At 34.9% G+C, this 27,876-nt stretch overlaps 1 protein-coding gene across 3 annotated transcripts; it reads left to right on the top strand.

Moving 5' to 3' along the window:
• Positions 1–362: 362 nt before the first annotated feature.
• On the top strand, positions 363–24,201 carry LOC149786570 (uncharacterized). Of its 3 annotated transcripts, none has more exons than XM_089977083.1 (6): positions 363–703; positions 11,148–12,115; positions 14,149–14,288; positions 15,233–15,467; positions 16,098–16,354; positions 17,631–24,201. In XM_089977083.1, exons 2-6 carry the CDS (start codon positions 11,358–11,360, stop codon positions 19,268–19,270), a joined length of 3,030 nt encoding a protein of 1,009 aa, XP_089833209.1. In that variant the 5' UTR covers positions 363–703; positions 11,148–11,357; the 3' UTR covers positions 19,271–24,201. The 3 variants fall into 3 exon arrangements, with proteins under 3 accessions (XP_089833209.1, XP_089833208.1, XP_089833210.1); XM_089977082.1 differs by lacking the exon at positions 363–703 and adding an exon at positions 3,477–3,770; XM_089977084.1 differs by lacking the exon at positions 363–703 and adding an exon at positions 9,133–9,583.
• Positions 24,202–27,876: the final 3,675 nt, after the last annotated feature.

Raw genomic sequence — 27,876 nt, 5'->3', positions numbered from 1 at the left:
TTTTATTATTTATTCTTACGTTTGATGTTACTTTCCAACCTCTTACGTATCCATGTCGTTGGTTAACACACGCACTCGCGCGCACACACGCACACGCACAAATACATACATACATATACACACACACGCACGCACGCACACACACACACACACACATACATACATACGCGCGCGCGCGTGTGTAAGGACCTGTCAACGTGTGTAGGTATGCTAAAAGTCAACGACCTTTCAAAGTGTTGAAAACTACACCCAACCGTTTACAGTAATAAGTCAGTCATGAGCATGCACGCACTTCAAAAGATCGTGACACGAGTTGCCTAATTTTAGATGGCCTCTAACAAGCATGATTGTCGCTAATGGAAGTAGAGTGCGTAAATAGACGACGAAATCGATTCTCTGTCCTTTATCACAAGTCTTTAAGGCTCAAGGCGATCGGTACGACTTTCTGTACCAGCAATGTCACGATTCCCAGTTATAACCAGCAGTCAATAAACTACAGGAGAGAATGACGATAGGAATTGACGTTGTTCCTGTTTTATTTATCTGTCCTAGTCGTGCACTGGTCGTTACGTCCGACTGATCAGCATTGTACGGTTTGGTCTAGGAGAAACACGTTTGTCACGATTCGCCTATATTTTGTTTTACCTGCTTACTGTATAGTATTGGGTCCGCCCAGTTCGGGATAGAATGTAGTCTACATCAGGTAAGAAACTCGCTCTCTCTCTCATATCATCATCATCATCATCAACATCATCATCATTATTATCATAAACCAGCAGCAGCATCATAATCATCATCTTCATCTGTCGAATTTTCAAGCGAACGGAAATATTGACTAATCAATCATCGAATTTCAATGTCTTTTAGGGATTCTTCGTTTCAGAATATAATGCATCACAAAATTAGCAATCGAGAATTAGACAAACTTACAAATATTTCTTTTTTATTACATGAGTTGAATTTGTTCAAAACAAATTATTCGACAGTCTGCACGCTTCATCTTGTATATTTTAATCAGAGATAATAAATACGTAATCACTTTCAACAAATACATCCACTTTTATAAGAAACCGATTACAAGGCATACACACAAATATTTTATTATTACAATGCGTTACATTACAGCGTCTGACACTCATACAGAAAGTGTAACGAGAACGTATTTTGCACGTAGATTGGAGTATAAATATGAATATAAAAATAGTTTTAATGCATCATACTTGCGAAAGGATGACGCTAAATATTTAATTTTGCTAAAGAAACAAGGTTTTGTTCATCCTTTCACTTGAAAAGTCATGTGTATCAGATTTTTTTTTTTCGACCACATTTATGATGTTACTTTGAATATTCCATTATTTTTATATTTGGGGAAGGGATGGTGTTGTGTCTTTTGGTTCTTTACGTATGTACATTTGCAATTTATTTAATAGTACGTGTTCTTTATTTAATATACATGCTAACATCACGCCACGTCTATCTTGGAAATTTTGTAGTGTACGATAAAGAAGACCGTGGTTTTAATTCAAAATGTGTTCATTCTGACTTAATTTCAAGTTAAACCAGACTTTTATTGATGGTAATACACGCCCTTCTCTCAGGGATGTACTATTTTATGTATACACTCCACGTGAGTTTGGTATGCCAAAATTAAAATGGGATAGAATGGTAGAACTAACAGAATTCCAAAATAAACATTGCTTTTTATGATATAAAAAGGTCAAAAATTAATTATCTAGTGATCATAATGTTTACTGATTAATATAATTATTTTGGACTTTATGTTAGTGCAAAAGCGCGAAGTTTGTCTTGACTAAATGTATGTGGTAACTGGTAGCATTTGTACATATTACTTACTCTCACTATTGCCAGGAATATGTACAGTCTCATAACACAGTTTGGTTTCTATTTGTTTTTCTTTATTGATTTTTCTGGTATGGGTATTGCTATTGTTGTTTTGTTTACGGCTTTTTGCGTGTTTTTAAGCTGGAGAGGTTTCTTATATTTGACTTTTTCTATAGTGATTCACATTTCTTGCTCAGGGGATACACTTACACTTGACGAAGTACTTATATATATATATATATATATATATATATATATATATATATATATATATATATATATATATATATATATATATATATATATATATATATATATGTGTGTGTGTGTGTGTGTGTGTGTGTGTGTGTGCGCGCGCGCGCGCTTACAAGTACACGAGAAATTCTTACACACTGGCTGATGGTGATAATTATCGTCTTCTAAAAAGGTTTCATCAAGTATTTTCCATTTTTTGGTTAAAATAGTTTGTATAAAGATAAATTCAGACGTGCTAATAATAAACAGAATGAATGTTCACTGTGAATTTTGCAACTTATTACTGTGCTGAATTCGAGTTATAATGAAAGCCTAGCCCAAAATAAAACTTCAGTTTCTTTACTTTATGTTTACAAAAGTTATTTTTTTTTTTAATATTTAGCAAAACTGTTGAGCGAGTAGTTGTGGGTCAGCGTACCGTTCAACAGACTGCCTTTCAAAGATTTTGATACAGTCACATATTTAAAGAACAAATTTAATGTATATTTGGCTTTATATTAATATATCGTCATTTATATAATTAAAATGTATGTGTAACAATTTCATGAATGAAATTAACAAAGTAGATAACTGATGAATGAATTGAGAGAATCTTTATTTCATACATTCAGTACATTCGTTGTTCTTTTCTATATCACTATTAAAATAACTATTCTCTTATAGTCATCAATCAATACTAAAAACATTACATATAGTGTCTTTTATGTATGTTATTCTTTACACACTAAAGTAGCTAGCAAATGATTCATAAAAGAAATTATGCAATTCTTTTAAAATAACAATAATAATAATAATGACAGAAAGATCATTATGGATGGCACAATGGTTAGCGTGCAATCAGAATAAATTGCGTTCGAATCATACCCATACAAAGTGGCCTCTGCGGTGTGTCTCTGAAGAACTTTATATTCTTTCTAATGATGGGGGACATTAAACACCAAACAAAACAAAGTATCGTCATGGCTCTCGGTATAGTGAAATGCACCCTTTAGATATTTTTCTGCCGCAACAAAATGGCCTGTTCGTTATTACATTTGTAAGATGCTTCATGAAGTTCATGTGAATTAATAGACATTAAAACAAAAATGGAATATTGGGACGGGGCGGTGATAAAGTACATTAAAAAGAACAAAAACACACCGTGTTTATTATTATAGTAACGGTCATTCAGGTTATGTATGCATTCAAAACTGTTTATTTCAACAATGGGTGTTATTTTTTTTACAATTTGATTATACATACCTTTAGATGGCAGTTATTCACCTTAGTTCCATCCTCATGTAACAGCAATTAAATTTCGTACAGTTGAATACTTTGTAGAAATAAACTATATGTTTATTTATTTGAGGGGTATTCTCAAACTGACTATATTGCTTGGGCAGCGCCACCTGTACATGCAGGAAGTATGTAGTGTTGTGTATAATGACAGATTGTAAGAAGCCAAAATGTAACGTGTAAGTTACATGATGGCTGAAGATGTATTTCAACTCGAAAAATGGAAAGCACAGTTTGTTCACCAAAATAAGAGCTATATTGAGGAATTATTTGGAATCAAAATAAACCTGTCAGGCATAAGCGGGAATGATGACAGTCAATTCAGTCTCGCCCCTCGCAACAGAACTTTATGTGTTGTGTCATCAGAGAGTACATTGGAAAGTGTCAGACAGGCAAAAGTAAGTAGATGGGGTAATATTTTCATGTATAGAAATTAATACTGCAGCATTTGATATTTTTAACCATTGCATTTAATTTGTTTACGGACTTGAATGTTACATTACAGTTGGTAGCATCACTGTTTTGTATAGTTCTGAAAATAGTCCTGCTATGTATCACGTTTCCCTTAATATTGAGGTCGTGCTAAACATTAATATGGGAGACGACCTAAATTATTGGACTAGTCTAGTTCGAGTTTCTTTAGTCAGTGTTTCCCTTTACCCTCATTTGTGCTTCAGGGACCTCCAAATTTTTTAATTGAGCCCCCAGTTTTGATACCAAAGTCTGCATTTTTACGCAGTCTCAGTCTGACCCGAGGTTTGACACAGTCTGGCCCAAGTTTTGACACAGTCTGGCCCGAGTTTTGACACCAAGGGGAATTTTTTGCTTTCATTTATGAACCTCAAGGGGATACACTGCTTAGTACTAATATTAGTATCCTTACTTCATGGACCACGTCAAGGCTGTGACATTGTAACTAATTTTGGTTTACCTTCCCACCTCATTTTTAGATATTCTGACATTTGTCCAGCACAAATATAAAAATACCAAACATGGGGTTGAAAGAGTATGAGGAAGCTCAAACTATATTTTGATGAGTGTTTGTCCTCAGTCTCGAGGTGATCATGTAATTGGTATCATTCTTAATAAACCATCAAATGAATCCAAACTTATAAAGTTCCTTTTTTTTATATAAAAAAGACTGGACAGTGAAAAACTTGTATGAACTCTCATCTGGCCAGCAGATGCAGTAACACTGAAAATCATTTCTCCAGAACTGGTGTCACTGGGTTACAGGAGATATTGGCACATAATATACCTGGCACATTCCGGACATCACATTACAGACTCTGTCCATACAAATTTAATTAAAAACTCATTATGGTTGGCCCATTTTTAAAAATCTGTTTTTGTGATCCTTAACTTGGATCGATTATAGCTTTGCAACACTTAACTTTCGCTGATCAATAAATGTATTTTATAAACATGTTATTTAATAGCTTGTTAGGTAATCTTTTATGATTATGCAGATCTAATGGGTTTGATTAACCATAACAGGTAAACAGAAATTCCAGATGAAATTTTTCGATCACTATGGAATTTTACATTGATTATCAGGTGCTAAACTGGTCAAGAAAAATTGTCAATTCTGTCATAACAAATAACACGTTTCTACAAGTTTTATTTTTTCTTCAAAACATTTGGCTTCTATTGTGATGTCACAGCACATGACATTTGATACTGTTAATACTGGGCTACACAGTTAGGTTGACTGCTTCCAAAAAATTGATATGTACTGTATTTATTTTTGGAGGCATTCAGATAATGGTTTCCATGAAATATACTTGCCTACATCATAGATGCACTGAACATCAAGAAATTTATAAAGATTAATAAAAAACTTAGATTTTGACAGTTAAAATAATTCTGCATTTTCGTATCCTGTATTGTCTTTCAAAGCAACCCATGAAGAGCTGTTATTAGCATCAGCTTGTAAAAACATTTTTAGACATGGGCTGATTTAGTCATATAAATGGGTCCATAAGAATGTACATGTATTATTATAGTGATGACTTGGTATATGAACTGAACTATTCATAAAACATTTCATTTATTGCAGAAATACTTGTTTACAGCACACCAGTACAAATATTGACCAGTTTTAGATAATAGTGTTGCCTGTGGCACTTGAGTTCTGGTCATTTGAATGAGCTTTCAGCTGTTTGTATAGTATATTTCTTTACTCAATGAATTTCTGGGGTTGGACAACTTGTACATGTATCAATGAAAAGTAGTCTGTTCCTTGAGTATAAAGCAAGTCAGATGCAACTTTCATTGATTTAAAAGTACTTTGGTTGTTTTGGTTATGAAACTAAAATGTTCTTGGGGGCCCCCGAGTGTCAGAGTTGTCTGAAGCGCTCACCATTATGGATCAGTGCCATCTCACCTATCTGCGTGGGTTCGAGTCTCTGACTCGGCTAACATGGATATGTGAGAAAGCCTGCCAGTAGCTTCTCATGGGTCAATGGTTCTTCCTCCACCAATTATACTGGCCGCCATGTATAGCCTATCTTGTGCTGAAAAATGGAGATAAACACTACAACAACAACAACAAATGTTCATGGATTTGTCATATGATAAATAGTACATACAGTAATGTGAATCTTTTCATGTTTTTGTTTGGTTTTGTGGTTTAATGCCAGTTTTAATTACATGATAGGCTGTAAATGGTGGCCAGATTATTTAGTGAAGAAAGAACATGAGAAGAACCACCAACACACAGGAAGCTACTGGCACGCTTTCTCACATACCCCCATTGGCTGAGCTGGGACTAAAAAACACACACACAAAAGAGATGAGATATAAGTATGATATATAAAGGGAAGTACCTGTGGACACTCAGCCACCTGAGGTTGTGGTAGACTCACAATTCAATAAAGGTATTAAATTACAAAAATTGATGGATTAGTTGACAGTGCAATATGGGTTACAGTCTTTGGTGCAAATGGAAAAATATTTGTGATAAAGTGATTTAGGTTATCTGTTTGGGATAAAGTGGTAAACAGGAAGAGGAAGACACAAACCTGGTCATAAGCTGGGTATATGAGAAACTGCATGTAAGACTACTGAGTCAGCCAACTCCATGCAGTGTAGTCTTCTTCTTTAAGTAGACTTGTTTAGGGAGTCTTTCAGAGTATTTGTTCAGCATTTCACCATCTAGCAGTGAAATGTAAGGGGATTTTCAACTGCTAATTGCAATCTGTAAACAAGCCTGAGGCAAGAAATTTTCTGTCACCAGCTACTGATATGTCAGTGGGCCCAGATATTAGAGACTTCAACACAAATATGGGATAGCAAAATGGTTGTTTTCTTCAGAGAGCGCAAGTAATTTGACCTACTTGTTCAATGGATCACGCCTGAATGAGGTCACTGATATAGACAGATTGGTAGAAGTTGGAAAGTGATTCTGAATGGCCAGACTTGAGACATCAGTATCGTATGTGTTTCAGTTTTTATTACCGCAAACATTTTGGTTTGACTTGAGTTGATTTCTAGAATCCTATGACACTGAAAACAAAAACCATTTAAGATGACAGGACATTTTATTTGTATCGGTAACAAATGGAAACTGCATTGTTTAAAAATAACTATTTTATTCCTTTATTAAAGCTCAAAACTATGATTTTTGTATTGAATTTGATATTCCTAACACAAGGTCAGAAACTTGGACCTGTTTATATGCATGTCAGACCAGGTTCCCTCAGATGGTGATTTATATGCCACCAATCAACATTATTTTCAAGTTCTGTACCTGCATTTTCTGTTGTACAGTCAACCTTAGCTTTCAAAGGGATAATGAACAGGCAGGAGCAAAGTATTTGGAATAGTTGGTAGAAAAGAATGAGATTAAATTTTTTTTAAATTGCAGAAAAATATACAGATTGATTCGGATTTCTATCAACAAATTGCCCTCCACTTGCAGCACAAATCCATTGCTTTTTTGTCACCGAAGGGTGACTGTAATAATTCCTCACTTATTATAAATACATATAAGCAGGTATGTCATCATTGATCCAATGAAAGAAACTGACGTAGATTACTTGAAATAAAGCAGATTAATTTGTCTTGTATGAAAGGTCTTTTTTGGCAATCCTTCTGAACATTTTTTACTCAAGATCACAAAGATTACTTATTCATGAGAAATAAGGAAGTCAAATTGCAGGCAGGTATGGATTGAAAGAGACCAACGTGGAATTTTACCTGTGGCTTGTAACAATTGATATTCACATAAATTCTATTAATGAAAACATACATTTTTCATGATCCCCAGCTTGTCAAGTATTGACAGATTCACTGCATACAGTGCCATCATGTGATACTTTTCATTCATTTTCCCATCAATCATTAGGTAAAATAAGTTTTTTTTAATTTTAAAAAAGGTGATGTATACCTATGTTTTTTTTTCTTTTATTGTTCTAATTTTATATTAGTGACTGTTATTATAAAAGTTAATACAGGAAATTTCTGGGGCCCTGGGTGGTCTAAGGCATTTGCCTGTACAGAGTTTGAGTCTTGGGCTCGGCTAGCTTGAATTTGTGAGAAAGCTTCCTGTAGGTAAAATGGTTCTTCCCAGGGATTTCCTGTTTTCCTCCACCAAATATACTGGCTGTCTTGTATAGCCTATCATGTGCTGAAAATGGCATTAAACCCATAACATCAACAACAGGAAATTTCCAACCCCTTTCCAGACGTGGTACCATATCTACTCACTTTAAAGTAAGTCCAGCTGCAAATTGCACAGACCCATTTCTGCTGCCACAGAATGCACCAACAGACCTAGGTTTGTGCAGTTGGCTAGGAGTCATCAATAGGACAGACATTGCCCATGTACTGTACAACAGTAGATCAGAGTCTATGTTGTTTGCAGTTTAAGTCACCTTTTGCTGAGTATATATGGTATTATAAATCTGGTGTTTATATGCATGCATAATTTTTTTTCTTTACTGGAGTCTTTATGACTGTGTGAAACAATAGGACCTTTCCTTGTAATCTAGACTGGCATGAAAACTTTGCTGTTCTACAACTTACATAAACAGCTGACATGGGTGGGGTTCTAATTCAAGTAGGACAATATGTTCTAGTGCAATGGCATATCTAAATTCACCAGGGTTAATGACTTCTAAAATTGGGATTTGCTGTATGTCAGGATGTCTACACCCACACTGTTCCAGGATTTTTCTTTTGTTTTTTTTTTTTCATTGGTGGTTACAAAAATTTGTAGTTATAAAAAAATGATGGTTCCATTGCCACAAGCTTCATACTGGTGATACTTTCCCAGCACTAAACTGAGATTCAACAAAATGTATGCAAAAGAAATTTACTCCTTTTTTTTGTCAGGTCTTTAAGAACATTCTGTTAATGTGTTTTCCTATAGAAAGTATCAAACCTTAAGATCTTAAAGGTGATGACCGCTATATATTTTTTTTAAAACTACGTCTTATTTCTTGTTTTTTTTTTCCATATTTTTTATTTGATATTTTGAACAATATTATCCATAATAAAGATTTACTTTTCAAGAACTCATTTTACATTTAAAGTTACTCTCTCTCTCATCAGTCAGATAATGTATACTCACACTGCTTGTTTGTTTTCTTATATCACAGGAAACAAGTTCAGAATTGTTTCATTTTCCATTTGTGATGAGTTCACAAATCAGATGATAGGTTTTATGTGATAAATAAGTTTTGATATATAATGATTTAATAAATTGACTGCTCTTTCTCATGTACATCCCACTCGCCAAACCACCCACCCCCACATTCCAAAACATATATATCAGCCAAGATTTCCTTTCCTACACCTAACATAACCTCTACAATGACAAGTAATTATTGTGGTTGGTTGTTAGAGCATGCCCTGGTTGTTGAGAAGATACCTACCTAATAGTCATGAGTCAGCGACAAGCACAGTATGACTTGTGTGTTGTACTAGTACCATTACTCAGTTTTTATCATTAGTGTAAACAGTTTATCCATTGGGTAGTAAGTGTGTGTGTCAGTATCATTAACATATCTATGGCATTTGTATCCCCACTTGATGAAAGGCAGAATTTGCATTGGCTGTGTAGCAGGAAGATAACAATCATGTGATTATTGACTTGTACAGCTGATTACTAAGGGGTACATTATTAAGCAGACCAAAATTAGAACTTGTTTTTAAAATGTAATTTGGTAAGCTTAGAGGTATAAAAACAGCTGTTCATCTGAATAAGGTAATAGTTTTGTTTGATTCTCACTGTATACAGTTCATTCATATACAGTGAATTGTAAACAGACCTGTTTTAGTATATTTTCATGTACTGTTAATCAAGACATTGCCTGTCACATGCATTTCGACAGAAGGTATGTAAATGTGATGGATGCTAGTCAAGCTTCCTGGATTAATTGCTTTACCAAATACAAATCATGAAGTTGTATAGGTCAGAAAGGATTTTTTTTTTAACCTGTTACACAAGGCAGATTTACAGTTAGAATATAATGTTAACAAATTAAAGTTGATATTATTTCTAATAAAATGTGTTTCTTTTTAGTACTTAATACATTGTATATGTGATTATACTTACCTGTGTGAAAAGAAAACAAAATACTGACCAGTTTAAATAGAATAGTGAAAATGAAATAAGAGATTACACTATTTCAGGGGGAAAAATAATATCATATTTAATCATTTATAAGTCACGTCCAACTGCAGACAGCACAGACTAAGATAATGTGCTGGCTGATTTGGGTCTGTATTGTTTATCAGAAGTAATCAGTAGAACAAACAACATAGACCCTGATTTCCAGGTGTATTATGCTAAGATCAAGATCTTTGTTTGCAGATTGACTTGATCTATAAGTGAGTACATACAGTATATGAGTTGTTAATCATTTTGGGTTTCCTCAGCATTTGATACATAAAGGATGTGATGTGATTTGGATTTTTAACGTAGCTTTAACAATTTTTCAGTCATATTGCTGCAATGTCTGCAGTGTGGAAGTTTATAGTGATGTCTAGCACTGGGGCATCATGCTGCAGACATGTAGCATGATGAACCACACAGTCACATTATACTGACACCAGACCGACCAGTCCTAACACTAACCTCTTAATGCTGAAAGCCAAGCGAGGCAGCTGTTAGTACCATTTTTATAAGTCTTTGGTATGACTCAGTCAGGGATCGAACCCTCAGCCTCCTGCAGCTGAGGCAGACGCTCTAACCAATAGGCCACCGGAGCAGTCCATAAATAAAGGAGGAAGGCAGATTGGATCAGTCAAGGCAAATTCATCATACAATTTTTAAAACTGATTAAAAACCACAAACAGCCATCACTTCTGAGTGGTACAGATGTAAAACTATGTTGGCAGAACGATAATTGTAAACCACAGCAACTAAATAAGAAATGTATAACGTAAAGAGGTTATATCATATATGTTGGTTATATGATGCAGATGCAACATCAAATGTGACCACATAACTAAAAATAGAAGAAAAAAACTTTAAATAACTTAAATTTAACAAAAGAGAAAAAGCTTTAAAAAAATTGTTTTCATAACCTATAAAATCAAACAGCATTGGAAGAAATTTCAACAAAAAACATTACTGACTGAGATTTCTTGACCAGCTATTTAAAAGGCATTTGTTTTCCTGGTGAGCAATCATAGCCTCATTATTTAAAAAGAACAACGCCAATTCTGAAGAATGCAGCGGTATCATATTAGAAGGTGGAACATATTCTCCAATTACGTGTAATACTTCGAACAATCATGATGACCACAAATTTTTTCTCTTCCAGGAATTTATTCTATCACAAACAAGTGAGGAAAATACAAAACAAGCATATTACAAGAAGTGCTGCGATCAGGAGGTCAGCCTACTTTTGCAGGAGAAAAGTAATATTGAGAAGTCATCAGATGTTAAAATAAATTTTGATCATTCCTCAAAAGTAGCGGAAATAGTTGGAAGCATCCAGAACATAGTACATGCCAAAACTTCCATTGAAAATATGGTGCGAGAGCTAGATTTGACCAGTAAAAGCCAGTTGGATAGTGGTGGCATGAAAATCCTTCATTCAGATTGTGGGTTTATTCCTGAACCTTACCTAGTCATTGGGGATAAATCAAAACTTAACAGTGTTACAAGATCATTCAGCCTAGCTGATGATTCAAGTCTCCAGACGGACTTCTTTCAGCCAGTCAGAACACAGCAGGGATTGGGCACCACCAAAGATATTAACAGCTATGATGTCAGTATTTCACCTGGCTGCCTTACGCCAGAACTTCGATCTGTGTCGCCACAAGAGCTGTATTATCAGGCAAATGGCACTGAAGACATGGAGTTATCTGTTGATCAGTTAAGAATATCAAGTCCAGCATTAAGCAGGAGTTCAGAATCAGTTACTTCTTTGGTTGAAGAAGACATTGGGAGGGCATTTATACCTCAGAAAGTTCCTGATTATGAAAGTAAAGTGGAGTTTGCCTTAAAATTGGGATATACAGAGAATCAGCTTATCCAGGCGCTAGAGAATCTGGGTCCATGTGGAGATAATCAGAATGAGTTGCTATCAGAACTGATCAAAGTCGCATCAACCCCAAAAGGTTTAAATGATATAAATGGTGCATCTGATTTTCTTTCTTACAACTCAGATCCAGTCAGTGATATAGGAGAGGAAGATACAAACTTCACACTTTCAGACAGGGTGAAAGTTGATCCCGCAAGCAATCTTCGGACAATTGTAATAGATGGAAGTAATGTTGCCATGAGGTGGGTCTCTAATAACTTTATATACTTTCACTTAGTCCAAAACAAAAATGTGTGTTTCCCATCAGCCAATCATCCCTGTTTCTCATTGCCAACCCTAGCACTGTTTTCCCCCATGGAAATTTTTTTTCTGCAGAAATTGATGTGTACATCTAATTGAGCTGGTTTTGCCCAGTACTTTGAAGTGCATAGTACATTATATAGACTAATCATTATAATGCACATAATGTTTATTTAAACAAACTGCCCCGAAAAGCTACCTACCCTAATTTTAAACCAGTGCAATAGGAAACACATGTTTTTACCTTAATTGTTGCAACTTTATGTTCAAAAATTAAAGCAATGACTCAAGATAAAATTTGCCATATATCAGAAGCATTTATCAGCTATTGTCTGTGTGTGTGTCTGTGCATCCATCTGTGAGTCATTTTTTTTTGTTTTGTTGCAATAGCTCTCTGTCTGCACTGAATAATGGAGGGTGGTCATATTTGGTCTTCACAAGAATGGTTAGATACATGTACATTCTCTTTCTGAGCTACTCAAACCTTGATCATCGTATCCAAACTTTGGCGGTGGAAATACATTATAATGTGTACTCAACCCACAAACATCACTCAATAACAGTATTATATATGGCATTATGGTTCAGATTTCTGTTATAAATTTTATAATTGTTTCTCCAAATGCCTATATACAGTGGTCATCCTTGTATATTATCGAATACAGCATACATACAGACAATATTCCTGTTACAAATTAACCAGCACTGAGAACTATAGTCAAATAAATCAACCCCCAAACCTGTACTGATAAAGATGGGTGGTTTGGGACCCAAACTGTCCATCATCATCATCAGTAAAGGTTTGGAGGCTGATTTATTATACTATGGGAGAAATAATGATTAATGAATGTGATGACGTTTTGGCATTTGATTATGGTTTTAAAAAAACGTTTACAATGGATCAATGTTTTCATTTGGTATATATTCTATTTAGTTAATTAGTTTTCACTCCATTACAAGCAAACATGTTTATTAGATTTTTTTAGATCATTTTAAACATGTATTGTTATTAGTCATTGAATCTGATTTATATTACTACACTTCTTCGGGATTTTGTAAGGTATACTGGTGACACGATCCTTCTACAATACAGAATCACAGAAAAGAATATGTGTAAAAATGAGTTTCCATGAAGAAAGAAAATCTTGATCTAATTTAAATCAGTGCTTGATTGATCTCATGCAGAGATGGTTGATCTTTAGAAATAAACTGCATCTGAGCACAACTGGCAACATGGTGTAGTGGGGGGGGAAGAATAATCACTAGAGTTTTTATGTAGAAGGTTGACCAAATGTACTTCTCTATCACCATAGCACACCAGTAGCAACTTCCAGCCAAAGCTTTTTGCTATGCCATATCAGGCTTGTTGCACCGTTTTGCTACAAAAGAAGTTTTGCTGTGTAATATTGGGTTTGATGTACAGTTTTACTATGCACATGCTTGGCTGTGTAATATCATGTTTGATGTACAGTTCTACTATGCACATGCTTTGCTGTGTAATATCAGGTTTGATGTACAGTTTTACTATGCACATGCTTTGTTGTGTAATATCATGTTTGATGTAGTTTTACTATGCACATGCTTTGCTGTGTAATATCGGGTTTGATGTACAGTTTTACTGTGCACATTACTTTGCTGTGTAATATTGGGTTTGATGTACAGTTTTACTATGCACATATTTTGCTTTGGCATATCAGGTTTGGTGTTCAGTTTTAAATTTTGTTCTCATGCTTTAAAGAAAACATTTATTTTGTCAGGCAAGGCAAGGATTTTTGCACTGTTCTTTCTTCCACTGGGATTTTGTCAATAAACGATAGGATTGGTGGTCAGGTGGAGGATGGAGTGGCTAAGCATCATTATTCTAGAGCCCTCCTTCCCTCAACTCCACAACAATCCCTTCCATTATGGCACAGAGTCCTGTCTTACAAATCAGTTAATTTTGCTTGGTTTATATGCACTTATTTCTTTTTTATAGCCATGGCAACAAAGAGATTTTCTCATGCAAAGGAATTCAGCTTGCTGTAGACTGGTTCCGAAGTAGAGGACACAAGGATATCACTGTATTTGTCCCACAGTGGAGGAAAGAAACGTCTAGGTCTGATGCTCGCATTAAAGGTAAATGTTGTTGATAACTTTTAATGATAGGGTCTGTATTAATCTAGAAGTGCCAGCATGCAATGGTAAATGTATGTGAAACTCGTACTGGGTCATATGTCTTGGTGAGTCCTTGGGAATGATACTTATCTCGATAATCTTTTTGTTAAAAATAGTGTTAAATCCAACAAAAAAAACCATGCAATGATTCCCATATTTACTTATTCAGATAAAGCATAGACCCTGTGGAAATTGATCTGTGAATTATTTTGATGTACACAGTAAGGTTAAAAGCTTAGATTGAACTTTTACTAATGTTTTTAATATTTGCATAATTTGTTAGTTTTGTAGGGTCCAATCAGTTGCAAAATCATCAATTAGACCAGTTAACTTTTGTGTTATATCAATTATTATTTCACATATTTTTATTATAGGTATGCTTTGAAATGATACATAACATTAATATCATATAGTAGCCTACTGGCTTTTATGTCTTAAGCATATGGTAACCCAGACAAAGCATTATGTTAGCTCCCCATTTATTAGATCCTGGTTTTGTTGCCTTGGACATAATTGGCTCCTTCAGTATCAGTTACTAGTTTGGACATAATTGGCTCCTTCAGTCTCAGTTACTAATTTTCTTCTTTTTTATAAGAAGAAAATAGTTAATAACCAAATTTTAACTTTTTGGGGGATCAACCTTTTTCTGAAGTTTGGAATTGCAGTATAGTTGCATCCAGCTACCTTGGTTTAAATTTTATAATTTGTAAAGTTTGAAATTAAGCTTAAACTTTAAAGTTTCCTTTGAATAATGAATATGATGATGTATTACCTTTTGATAATATGTAAAACTTAAGTTCAAGATAATGTTCTTATGTATTGTTAATATTTATCTGTCTTTTCATCTTCGTATGATGTTAAATTTCCCATACACTGTGTTGACTTAGTAACTTCTATCTTTTCAGATCAAGAAATGCTAAATCAGTTGGAAAGAGAAAAAGTTTTGGTGTTTACTCCAGCCCGCCGAATAGGGGGCAGAAGGGTTGTGTGCTATGATGACAGATATGTCCTCAAGCTGGCTGTTGAAACTAATGGCATTATTGTGTCCAATGACAACTACAGAGACCTAGCTAATGAAAACTCAGAATTTAAAAAAGTTGTGGAAGAGAGGCTATTGATGTATTCCTTTGTAAATGACAGGTCAGTTTTAAGGTTATATTATCTCCCTTGTCCTGCCTCAAACGTTTATGCTTATCACATATAAAGAGCAGTGATCATATCTTTTGTTGTCCATTTAGTAACATATGAACTAGAAAAATGGTATTTATTTATTGCATTGATAACTACTATTAAAAGTTCATTATGAAGCTAAGAATGTTGGCCGATCTTAGTATCTTACCAGCATTGTCTTTTGTTTATAAAATGCCCATACACACCTGTACAATATTTAATATTTGTATTTACCACAGCCATATATTTCAAAGTTATTTCTTGTTTTACTGAATATGTTTTCAGTAAAATGTATTTTAAAAAATCCATTTTAGCTTTAGAATCAAGAAGAAGAAAGATTAACTATCATTCAAGTCATTTTGATTAATTGAAATCACGTTTAGCTTTACATGAGGTTAGTTATGTTTAGTTCTAACATTTTACAGAAATTAAAATGAGGCATATTGTCTATCATTATGGTCTAATCATATTCCTTTTCCTTGACCAGTCAAAATAAATATTGAGATAAGATTCCTGTCAGCATGACAAAATATTTAAAGGAGAGAAAAAAATGGTACCATTGGCTGATCCTATCAATTAATGCTTTGGATCCTTTTCCAGGTTTATGCCACCAGATGATCCTTTAGGGCGAAATGGACCCAGCCTGGATAATTTCCTACAGAAGGAACCCACTCTTCCGGAGCCCCTTCCACCGCTTTGTCCTTATGGCAGTAAGAAATGTACATATGGCAACAAGTGTAAATACTACCATCCTGAACGCAGAAACCAGCCACAGAAGACTGTTACAGAAAAACTAGCAGAGCAGGCAAGACAGAATCTTCAGGAACGGGAAAGGGTCAAGGCAACAGCATCCGAAGGTATGGCTTTGGAGAATAGCCAAGTATTGTAATTTTCCTTTATTTTCACTTTCACTTTTGTTTATTCTTGTGTTATTTTAAGAGAGTATGAAAGAAAAGTTTTTGTACGGTTAGATTTGAGTGACTTAGTGAATTACCAATTGATTAAATGATGGAATGGTAGTAAAAGTTACTGTAATTTTGTGTAGAAAACTCAGATCCACTAAGCTTTTAAAGGGTTGTCAGTGGCATTGCCAAAGAAGTTTAGGCAGTTTTTAGCTTATCTGGCCATGGCCAAGAAAGCTTATGGTCTGACACCCTGTCTGGCATTCAGGCGTTACCATAGATTTAGGGTTGTAGCTTGGTATGCTTGTACATTATCACTAGAAGGTGTATCATATACCACATTGTCTTCAAGGTCAGTGTCATGACTCAATATTTTACATTTTCTATCACTTTTAATTTCATTCCTTAACTTTCAAGTCATTTGGGATTAAGGGATGAAACTTTATACTTGTACATTATGACTTGAAGGTGTGCCACATACAACATTGAAGATGTGCCACATACAACATTGAAGGTGCTGTGACCAAGGTCACTGCTAAGTGTTTTACATTTTCCATCACACAAAAAAACAATAAACAGAATTTTACCAAATTCAGCTCATAGCGTAAGGGTCTTTTGGTATTTTGATGATCATGCATATGCTTTTACCTATGACTATTGTTTCTATATAAAAAAAACGTTAAATGACTTGTTAATAGAATTTGACTAAATTTGTCAGAAAGCACCCCGGCAACGTTAGTCTTTCACATTTTTTCATATTATACTGATTGGTTATTAACTATGACAACCAGTCCCTAAAGTAGAAGAACCTTTAAAAACCTCTCAACAACTTTTCCACAACAGTTGGTTTGGAGATGTTGACAAAATATGATACAAAGCATTAAGGTCCAACGATGCCAATTTACCATTCAATATGGATGTCATTAATTAACAATAGAAGAAGCTTTCAGTGTTAGAAAGCATCATACCAATCAATATTTCTTTGCCAACTTCCCTGATATTTTAATTAGAGGTAGATATCAAACAGGTAAGTACCATCTTTGGCCTCTTGTGTTTGTTTTTTATGTCATTTTGAGTATTAAGCCTCATCATACATCCATAAAATATATACATCGTGTAAAATTGTATAGGACCTAATATTCCTGCACAAATTTGTCAAGGTGCATCAAGTAGTAAGAAAGTAGTTCCTTTTTATTTGAGTATTATGACAAATACATGTTTTCTTTCACAGGAGAAAAGAAGAAAATTACCAGAACAAAGACACCCCTGGGACGGACTCGATCAGTGAATCCTGACCAAAGCCTTGCTGATGCATCAGTCTCATCCAGCAAAAGTCCAAGACAAGAATCACAGAGTTTAGAGGATCCATCCTACAGGTCTGGTGAAGAAGATCAAGTATTAAAGTCAGACACAAAAGAAAAGGATGAACGATACATTGAGTTCAACCAAAGACTTGATGAGCAGCGGAGAAAGCTTGAGATTCCTCTTAAAAAAGAGAATCAGCGAGAAAAGCAAGACCCCTCTATGTCACAGTGGTCATTTGGTAATCCTAATGAGAAGACTCGCTGCTTATCAGCCAGTATCAATCTTCCTGCACCTGTTCCACAGTATGATATTAAGGAGAAGTTCTTGAGTGGGCATCTTTTGTTAGCAAAGAAACTTTCTGACGAAGCCACTGAGTCTCAAATATGGAAACAGTGTGGTGAAAGTGAAGATCATTCTCCAAGAGGACAGCATGTATATGGTAGCACACCAGGTACAAGCCCCACAGCATCACCTCAAAAGGGTCAAAATAAACCTCGGGCTATTGTTAAGCAGAAATTGTGTCGACAATATTCACTACAAGGGCAAGAAGATCCAAGGTTACACAAGCAACTTCAGGGTCAAAATTCTTGTGATCCAAGATTCCTCGGTAGCAATGTAGGAACTGTTTCCTTGACCAATTGTGATAACTATAGTTCAAGCAGCCTACAGGCAGATTTTATGAGAGGTCAACAGCATCAAGAAAGAATTTCTTGCTACCCTAGGAGTTCAACAGATTCAGCACGATTAAATACATTTGGCAGTCAGAATATGCGTGAGTTACAGTATCCTCATCAGACTTTTAGTGAGGCCTCATTTCAGTCAAAAGCTGCTCTTGCTCGCATGCAGAGTGCCCCAGTGACCTGTGCTACACTTCACCAGCCACAACAGCAGCCCCCTACACAGCATAGACCTTTCAGCCAAATGATTCGACAGAATAGCACATCAGACCCACAGCTTCACAAACACAATGACGATGGACATCCACCGTTAAGTCAGCTTGCACCGCGCCAGAGTTTACCAATCCATGACTCAGCTGGAAATGTAACATTTCAGATCAGTGGCAGACCTTCTCAGCCTGTTGGCTATAGCAGTTATTCACCTTCTACTTTTCCTCAGCCATCTTATCACCATCCACCTCCCCCTAACCCTCAGTATTCTGCCCAGTACCAGCAAGGTATTGATTATGGTTTCAGTTATCATGGACCGAGTGGAATGATGCATACTGGACTGCATTCAGGTCAACCATTTTGTTGTGCAAGTTCATCCTCTTCACAGACCTTATTGACCTCTGGTGACAGTGCTGCGAATTTTGGAAATATGCTTCAGAACACATCTGGTTCATTGTGGAGCAACACTAGAACAATGTCCAACCCTGTATCAAGGTCATCTCCACACCCAAGTTTTGCCGTAGATGCACCAGTTCCAATCAGCGATCCTCGGTGTGACTTGTATTATAAACTGTGCAATCTTTTTCCTGAACAGAAGGTTCGTGAAGTTATGAACAGCCATCCAGAAACTGATGATATTAATGACATTTGTGCTTATATTATTGGAGCCAAAAAATAGCATTGAACTAGGTGAGATTGGCAGTTCCTTATGGAGCTCTTGCAAAATGTTGTTGTTATGGGTTTAGTACTATTTTCAGCACACAATGGTCACCAGTATATCTGGTAGAGGAAGAACCTGAGAAAACCCTGGGAAAAACCACCAATCCATGGGAAGCTACTGGCAAGCTTTCTCATATACCCACATTGGCTGAGCCTGAGAATCGAACCCATGCGGATAGAGGTGAGATTTCAGTGATCTGTAAAGGCAAGCACCTTAGACCACTTGCCCACCCAGGTTTTACAAACTGTTAAACTCTTTTCATCAAACTTGTCATTGATTATTTTAAAATGTCATGAAGGCCTATCTATCCCAAGTACTGTTATTTAAGAGTTTGTAAGCCAATTATGTTTAGAACCAGAAAAAAAGGTAAACTTGTCGATATCTGAATTTTGTTTTCTATTAAGTTTGGATGTTGGGATATGTATTTATATGGGATCTTTTTTTATTATAGTTTCAGGGCTTGAAATTAGGCTGTTTAATTTATTGATCCTGATAAAATCCAAGCCATTATGCAAAAACTTTGTGCAACCATCAATGAATGAGTCTCCCATATACTTTTTTCCATTTGCTTAGTACATTTTCATAACAATTGGTGCATCAAAAAGGTAATGTTTTCTTTGAAATTTCAGCGAACTATTTTATCTATGTACATTTTTTAAAAAGGAATTGATCTTCATTTGGTCACCTGTAGTTATTGTTCCTCCCTGCCTATTGAATAGACCAACAAGTAAGATCTTGTTTTGTTTTTTGGTTTTTGGGTGAGGAACAGTAATTTCAAGCCCTGTAGTTCATATTTTAATTAGGTCCAGTTTTAACTTGATATCACTCATTTAGATATTCTGTTCTGTGACATTTCATGATTACACTGAAACAGTGGGTCAGCATTTTCTATTTTAAGAAACAAAATCGCATCAGATGTTGTTTGTAGTATGTTAATGATGCAAGTCTTTTGGCAGTTTACAAGAAACCTAGCATGATGCAAAATATTTAACATGGATTGATGAATATTTTAGAAGACATGTGGGTTTAATTTAGTAAAGCAAGATGATATTCATTAAATTGAAGACAACTGTAGACTAATATGATTTCTGTATATTCTTTTGGTAATCATTTAGTTTGAAGAAGTAGTCTTGCTGAGTGTGATGATACATATTTGTTCTGCTGACAGATGTATATTTGTCAATCCATAGTGACGTTTTTGCATGAAACAGCTCAAGATATGGCAGTCCCATTTTTTTGCAAGGCTTGTATGATGTAATTTGGATTACTGCTGTCAGACTATATTAATGGGTCCCAGCAGCTTGCCAAGAACTTGATGTATCAATGATGTAAGAAGTAACCTTAAACCTGGACCATTTGATCAAACATAGTCTCACAGGATTGAGTTTTGAAGTAGTTCCCATGCACCATCACAGATAACCAAGTATGTGGAAGTGTATGTATAAATAAAACATGTACAAACATGAAATGTGCTCTTCTGATGAATGGTCAGATGCTAATGCAATGATTTGTGTGATAATTAATTTATCTGCTTTGTTCTATTTGAGCTCTTTCTATTTTGCCTTACTTTAATCAATGAAGTCAATGTACATAAATCCGAACAAGTACTTTCATCTTGCTTCATTTCGCTATCTTTAAGAGTGTGTCAAAATACAGAAGCAGATGGCTATAAGCAATTTTTAAAAATATGTACTCGCTTGTAAGTCAAGCCCAACTGCAAAGAGCATAGACACAGATCTACCTTTGCATAATACTAATGCATATCAGGGTCTGTGTTGTTTGTTCTACTGATTAGTCTTAACAACTTCATGGATGCAAATTGGCCAGTTCATTCTGCAATGGCAGAGCTACGTATGTGCAGTTCACAGTTTTATTGGACTTTAAATTGAGTATATATGGTAAGTATCATTATCCAGACATGACGTTACTGTATTGGCATGTTTCATTCACTGGTCTTTCAAATGACATTAATCCATGAAAATTTTATTTAATTTTTTTATACCATGGTTTATTTTAGATGCCAGATAATTTTTTGTTTTCTTTTTGTAAATATTGTTATTTGTAAGTCAGAAAAAATAAGTAATAAAACATGGACCAAAAATTACAGATAGGTTGGTTAATTTGGTGGAGATAAAGGTGAACAATGGTTTGAATATACTTTATCTTCAAAATAAACTTAATTAAATTTGTTTTGGGGGGGTTGATTTTTTTATACTATGCACGATGTTGTAACCGTTCAGTAAATATATCTCTTTTCTTCCGGATCAAATAATTTTCTCAGCTTTTTTATTGAATGGTCTTCTCTGCTTCTTGATCAAATGGTCTTGGTTGTAGAGGTGAAAAAGAGTCATATCACCAGTCAGGTGAACACATCTTGTACCTCTTATGGAGGCAGTAAAATTCCTCTTTTGAGGCTATTGTACAGGTTGTGTACATATATGTATATATTTGAAATATATGATTTGTATAAGGTATGGTTTATAATATACCATGATGAGCAAACTGTATCATTAATGGTGTACATGCATTTTGTATTTTGCTAGAGCTTTGTAGTTAGTGTAAGTTTTTATGTGCTGCTTTACAGTGTGATTTGTGTATTGGCCCTGGAAATTGGCTAAATCACCAAAGATGATTAGAATCCTGAGATGATGATTCATTTCAACAAATAACTATTTGACAATTGCAGATTGGGGTTTTTTATTATGATTTTACCGTGATGTCATCAATGTTCACTAGTGCAACTTACAGAAAGAGTTGTATAATTAAAGGACTGTATTTTGTTCTGTGAACATGCAGAAATGCAAAATTTAGAAATAAATTGAACATTATTCCTTTGAATGTACAAAGTTCAGAGAACATTGGAAATCATGAAAATAAAATAGTAGTACATGTAATTAGTGATGACTAAAGTTGAATAGGAACCAGAAAAGTATGCACTATACAGGGTATATTGGTATTTTCAGGGCCAAATTTGGCAACTACTTGGAAAATTCTAGTGAATTTAAATTTGCTACATCCAAATTTCATTGATTTTGTGGTTAATGAAACCACAGTTTAAAAGATCCCGCCAACAGCCAACCATCTATGAAGATAGTAAGAACCCCTCCCTAATCCAGAAATATCTTTCAGGTGAGAATTTGTTTTTTTCAAACCCTGAAAATTGATACCCACATACAGAAATGAATTCATGTTGTACTGTAGAATGCTTGTCTTATTACTTTCATTTTAGACTATGAAATTTGTGACAGGTACCAATGTTTGTAAACCGTTGATACCATGAGGTTTAAATATAGAAATACTTTGTATCATTTAAATTACATTCTCACCTCATTAATAGAAAAAAATAACGTACCAATAACAATATTGGATTTATCTAACTGAGGTTAACCAGTTCATCACTGGGGCAGGAGGAGTGGGGGTAGTCATATCAAAGTAACATAATCCAAAGCATAAACAAGACTAGATTGTCATATGTTAATTTAGATTAATATCATGTACCCAAAATGTTATTTTATTTTCTATGTATAATAGCAAAATTGTAGCATTACTATTTTCTCTCCCACTCACCCCACCCCCACCCCCAGAAGTTCTTAGATTGCTTCCTTTTGAATTTTAAAGCATGTAATTTGGTACAATAATGAACATCATTCACCAATGATATAATCTAATGACAAAATAATGGGTTCTAAGATTTTGATAATCTCTGTTCATTGCCAAAAGAAAAGATCATTAGGGTATAATTCATCAAGTGCCTATATTTACTTATGGTTGAATTGCATCAATTAGGAGAGTAGCATTACAAAAGGTCATTTCTGATTGGCTGGCACAAAATCTCAAGTTCAAACTCAGGCTCTGAAGCTGTACGATTTCCAGGTCTGATCTGTGATGGTACATCATGTTGTACATGGTTTGTCCAACTTGGCATTGTCCTTGAATTTGAGGGATTGCTTTTAAACCCTCTTGAATTTTGGGGGAAAATGATTTTATCTCTGAAAAGTCATTGGGTTTGGTGAAAAACTCAAAAAACTGAATTTGTCCCCAGTTATTTGAAAGGATACAAAACATTAAAACTAAAAGAAACTCTCTTTTAAATACAGAATTATTTTGATTTACATAGTTTCCAAAAGTAATTAAAAAAATAAACATTAAATAGGATAATGTTATGTAAATCAAATGTTACATGACACAGGTTGTTACTAGATGGAGTATCATCCCACTGCTGTATTGGCACACTGATTAGATACATTTTCTCATCTATTGTAAACCTGTTTACATAGTGATAAACCAGGTAACAAATGTACCAAGTTAAATTTTTGTTAAAAGAAATATTTCTGAAATTGTTTGAAATGTTTTAGAAGATTCTTTTGAAATGTCTTTGAAAACAAATCTGGGTCTGTACAAACCATGTGGTTTTGGAACGGTATACACTTCACAGACAAGCAGATATGATCTGTGTACAAGTATTTCATGCAGGAGGCAGCATTAAAGTCAGTCATATCATTGTATTCATCGATACTTCATTGTGATAGTTTAAAGTTGCTTGAAATGCCATAAAGGTTACGTAACATGCTTAATCTGAAACTGGTTGTGGAGTTAAATGAAAAGAAACAATTTCTTTGCTGTCATCATACAAACTTGAAACTATATGTATGCCTGCTTTCCTTATTTTAATTTTTTAGTATTTTTAACCATTTTGTATAAAAAATTAAATTGTAAATTGCTTATGTTAACCATTTCTAAGTCTCCGAGTCATTTCAGTGCAAACATCCATCGCAATCATTGAGTGTTTAATGCAGCTACATGTAGTTTTCTTTTCAAATTGTATTTCTTCTTGTTTGAATCCTTCACTGGAGACTGCCCTGCAAAAAATAAAAAATGTGATGTTCAAATTGTGTCTTTGTGTTTTTGTAGCTCCATTGGACAACCAGGAGAGGTTATGGGATGGCCTATTTTCCTTCATCTTTCTCTCTGTTAGCACAACAGTGTTATCGCCACCTCTAAACTACTTGGAGGATTGCCATGAAATTTAAATACACATTTATTCCAAGGTCAGGTTCATTCTAAATGAAAATGGTGCTGCTCAGACATCCAAAATGGCCACCATAGCAGCCATCTTGAAAATTATTTACTGCTCCTGGTGTATAATTGGTCTTAAAGAACATGGTGCCAATCTGTTGACTAGTATGGCCACCATAAAAGGCCATCTTGAAAATCTTGTTATTGCTTCTTTTTCTGAACAAAAAGTCATCTTAACATAGGGTTTTCACCAGAAGACTTACAATAAATAGTTATTCCTAAATGAAAATGGTTCCACTTGGACATCCAACATGGCAGCCCCAGGGCCTGTCTTGAAAATCTTACTGATACTCATTCTGTATAGATGATCTTATAAATATGGGGATTTCAGTAAAATATTTCTTATCATGTCTTGTTGGTCCTGAATCAGAATGGTGCACATCTAACATCCAATATGGCAGCCATCTTGAAAGTCATTTCTGCTGCCCCTGAATGGAAAATGATATGCATAGAGTTTCACCAGAAGACTTCTGATGATGTATAGTTCGTCCTGAATGAAAATGTTGGCAGCCATCCATCCAATATGGCCACCACTGTTGAAAATCTTTTCACTACTCATTCAGAACGGATTGTAATATAACTCAATGTCTATTTATAGATGTCTAACTGGTCATAGCTTTAAAAAGTGGTGTCAATGCAACATCCAATTGTGCCACCATAGCAGCCATTTTTAAAATCTTATCCTCTTAAAAGGAAAATCATCAAATACTTGTAGTATATAGTTAGTCATAAATAAAAATTGTGCTGATCTGGTGTTAAGTATGGTCACCACAGCGGCCATGTAGAAAATCTTGTTGCAAATCCTATTAGAAGGAAAGTTATATAACATTGCTTTTCGCCAGATGATTTCTTATGCCTGGTTGAAAATCTTGTTGATCTGACATCCAGTATGGCCACAATGACACTTGGCTTGAAAATCTTGTTGATCTGACATCCAGTATGGCCACAATGACCCTCAGTTTGAAAATCTTGTTGATCTGACATCCAGTATGGCCACAATGACACTCGGCTTGAAAATCTTTGATATTACTGTACTCTAAAATAAGAAGTCATATTGACATGGTGTTTTTGCCAAGTGACTTTATTAAGATAACCTAGTTGGTCCTGAATTAAATTGGTGCCAATCTAGACTCATGGCTGTCACAATGAACATAATAAAAATCTTGTTACTAATTCTTTTGAATGGCTGGTAATATCAATATGCAATTTTCACCAAAAGATCTTATAATGATCTACAGTTAGCCTTCAGATAAAATGGTGGCACTGATCAAATATGGCTGCCTAATTTGAAAATATTGAAGGATATCAGACTGCTTCACTCGGCAGTTTAAAGTAAGAAATAGTCTTAACCATCCTAATCCTTTCATCCAGCAGAGTACGAGTCCTTAACTACTATAGGTATAACTTTTTATCCAGCAGAGTACGAGTCCTTAAGTACTATAGGTACAACGTTTTATCCAGCAGAGTAAGAGTCCTTAACTGCTATAGGTATAACTTTTTATCCAGCAGAGTACGAATCCTTAACTGCTATAGGTATAACTTTTCATCCAGCAGAGTACGAGTCCTTAACTGCTATAGGTATAACTTCCAGCAGAGTACGAGTCCTTAACTACTATAGGTATAACTTTTTTTCCAGCAGAGTACGAGTCCTTAACTGCTATAGGTATAACTTTTTTCCAGCAGAGTACGAGTCCTTAACTGCTATAGGTATAACTTTTCATCCAGCAGAGTACGAGTCCTTAACTGCTATATGTATAACTTTTTTCCAGCAGAGTACGAGTCCTTAACTGCTATAGGTATAACTTTTTTTCCAGCAGAGTACGAGTCCTTAACTACTATAGGTATAACTTTTTATCCAGCAGAGTACAAGTCCTTAACTACTATAGGTATAATTTTTATCCAGCAGAGTACGAGTCCTTAACTACTATAGGTATAACTTTTCATCCAGCAGAGTACGAGTCCTTAACTACTATAGGTATAACCTTTCATCCAGCAGAGTACGAGTCCTTAACTACTATAGGTATAACCTTTCATCCAGCAGAGTACGAGTCCTTAACTACTATAGGTATAACTTTTTATCCAGCAGAGTACGAGTCCTTAACTACTGTAGGTATAACCTTTCATCCAGCAGAGTACGAGTCCTTAACTACTGTAGGTATAACCTTTCATCCAGCAGAGTACGAGTCCTTAACTACTATAGGTATAACTTTTTTCCAGCAGAGTACGAGTCCTTAACTACTATAGGTATAACTTTTTACGTGCATGCTGTGATTATATACCTGCTGCATTATATTTACATGGGAAGATTTAATTATTATTAACATTGTTTGTTCATTTAGCGAGCACTATGCAAAGAAAATTCTCCAACATTCTATTCATCTTTCATTCTGGCAAATGGCAGACAACTGGGATTGTGTTCATTTTATAATGTCATTAAGGCAGGTAAGGGTTAGTGTCAGGTTTTTTTTTCAACATTTCATCAACTTCAGCATTTCTTGAATCTGGTTATCAACGAAAAATAAGGCTCAACCTCAAACTAATTACAAAAGGATTTATTCTCAATGTTTTTGGGTTTAAATATGCCTCATGAATTACATGTGAAAAGACTTGAGAATTTGTGCAGCTTAGCTAATTCTACACATGATTGCTACCAGTCCTGTTATTTTTATCTTTATGTTCATATACCAGATGAATATATGGGATGGTCTGTTGTTCATTGCCTGTCATCCAACGTCTGTTGTTGATTAGCACAACTTTGTCATTGCTTCTCATCCTAAGGAGTGTCTTGAAACTGTACACATACATTCATTCCATAATCTAGTTGGCCCTAGATGAAAATGGTGTTGCTCACACATCCAGTATGGCCACCACAGTGAAATTTTTTAAAATTTCATTAGCTGAATGGATGGACATATCAATGTGAGGATTTCACTAAAACATTTCTTATAATATCTTCTTAATCAATAATGAAAATAGTGCCAATCTTTTGATCCGCCATCATAGTGGCCATCTTGAAAATGTTGCTATTGCATATAATTGGATGGTCACATCAACAGGGGGTTTTGACCAAAGACTTTTTATGATGACTGGTTAGTTCTAAATAAAAGTGGTGATGATGTGGAGTCAAATATGGCAGCCACAGTGGCCATGTTGAAATGTGTATTAGTGCTACTCCTTCTAAATGGATGGTCATATCAACATTGCATTTTACTTCAAGACTTCTTATAATGTCTAGCTTGTTCTGAATAAATATGGTGACATAAAGTTTATCATCTTGATAGTCTTCCTCTTGCAACTCCTAAAAGAAAATGATAACAATCGGATGTCCAGTGTCTCAACGACAGTAGCAACTTTGAAAATCTTGTTATTATAAATATTGCTGAAGAATATCAGAGATGATTTCCACACTCAGCAGTTAAAAGGAAGAAATCATCTTGTCTTGAATTCCTCAAAATTCTTTTTGCCCAGTACAGTGTTGTTCCCTTCAA

This window comes from Sinohyriopsis cumingii, chromosome 12, assembly GCF_028554795.1.
Source record: "Sinohyriopsis cumingii isolate HCF-2022 chromosome 12, ASM2855479v2, whole genome shotgun sequence".
Classification (NCBI taxonomy): Eukaryota; Metazoa; Mollusca; class Bivalvia; order Unionida; family Unionidae; genus Sinohyriopsis; species Sinohyriopsis cumingii.
The sequence above is the reverse complement of the archived record's forward strand: the minus strand, read 5'-3'. Positions and strand labels throughout refer to the sequence as shown.

Excerpts from the sequence above, each read along its gene's own strand:
- LOC149786570 (XM_089977082.1), top strand. The coding sequence starts at position 3,561 with ATGATGGCTGAAGATGTATTTCAACTCGAAAAATGGAAAGCACAGTTT. Across the intron at positions 15,468-16,097 it reads TATTCCTTTGTAAATGACAG|GTTTATGCCACCAGATGATC; the intron begins GTCAGTTTTAAG and ends ATCCTTTTCCAG. Across the intron at positions 16,355-17,630 it reads CAAGGCAACAGCATCCGAAG|GAGAAAAGAAGAAAATTACC; the intron begins GTATGGCTTTGG and ends TTTCTTTCACAG.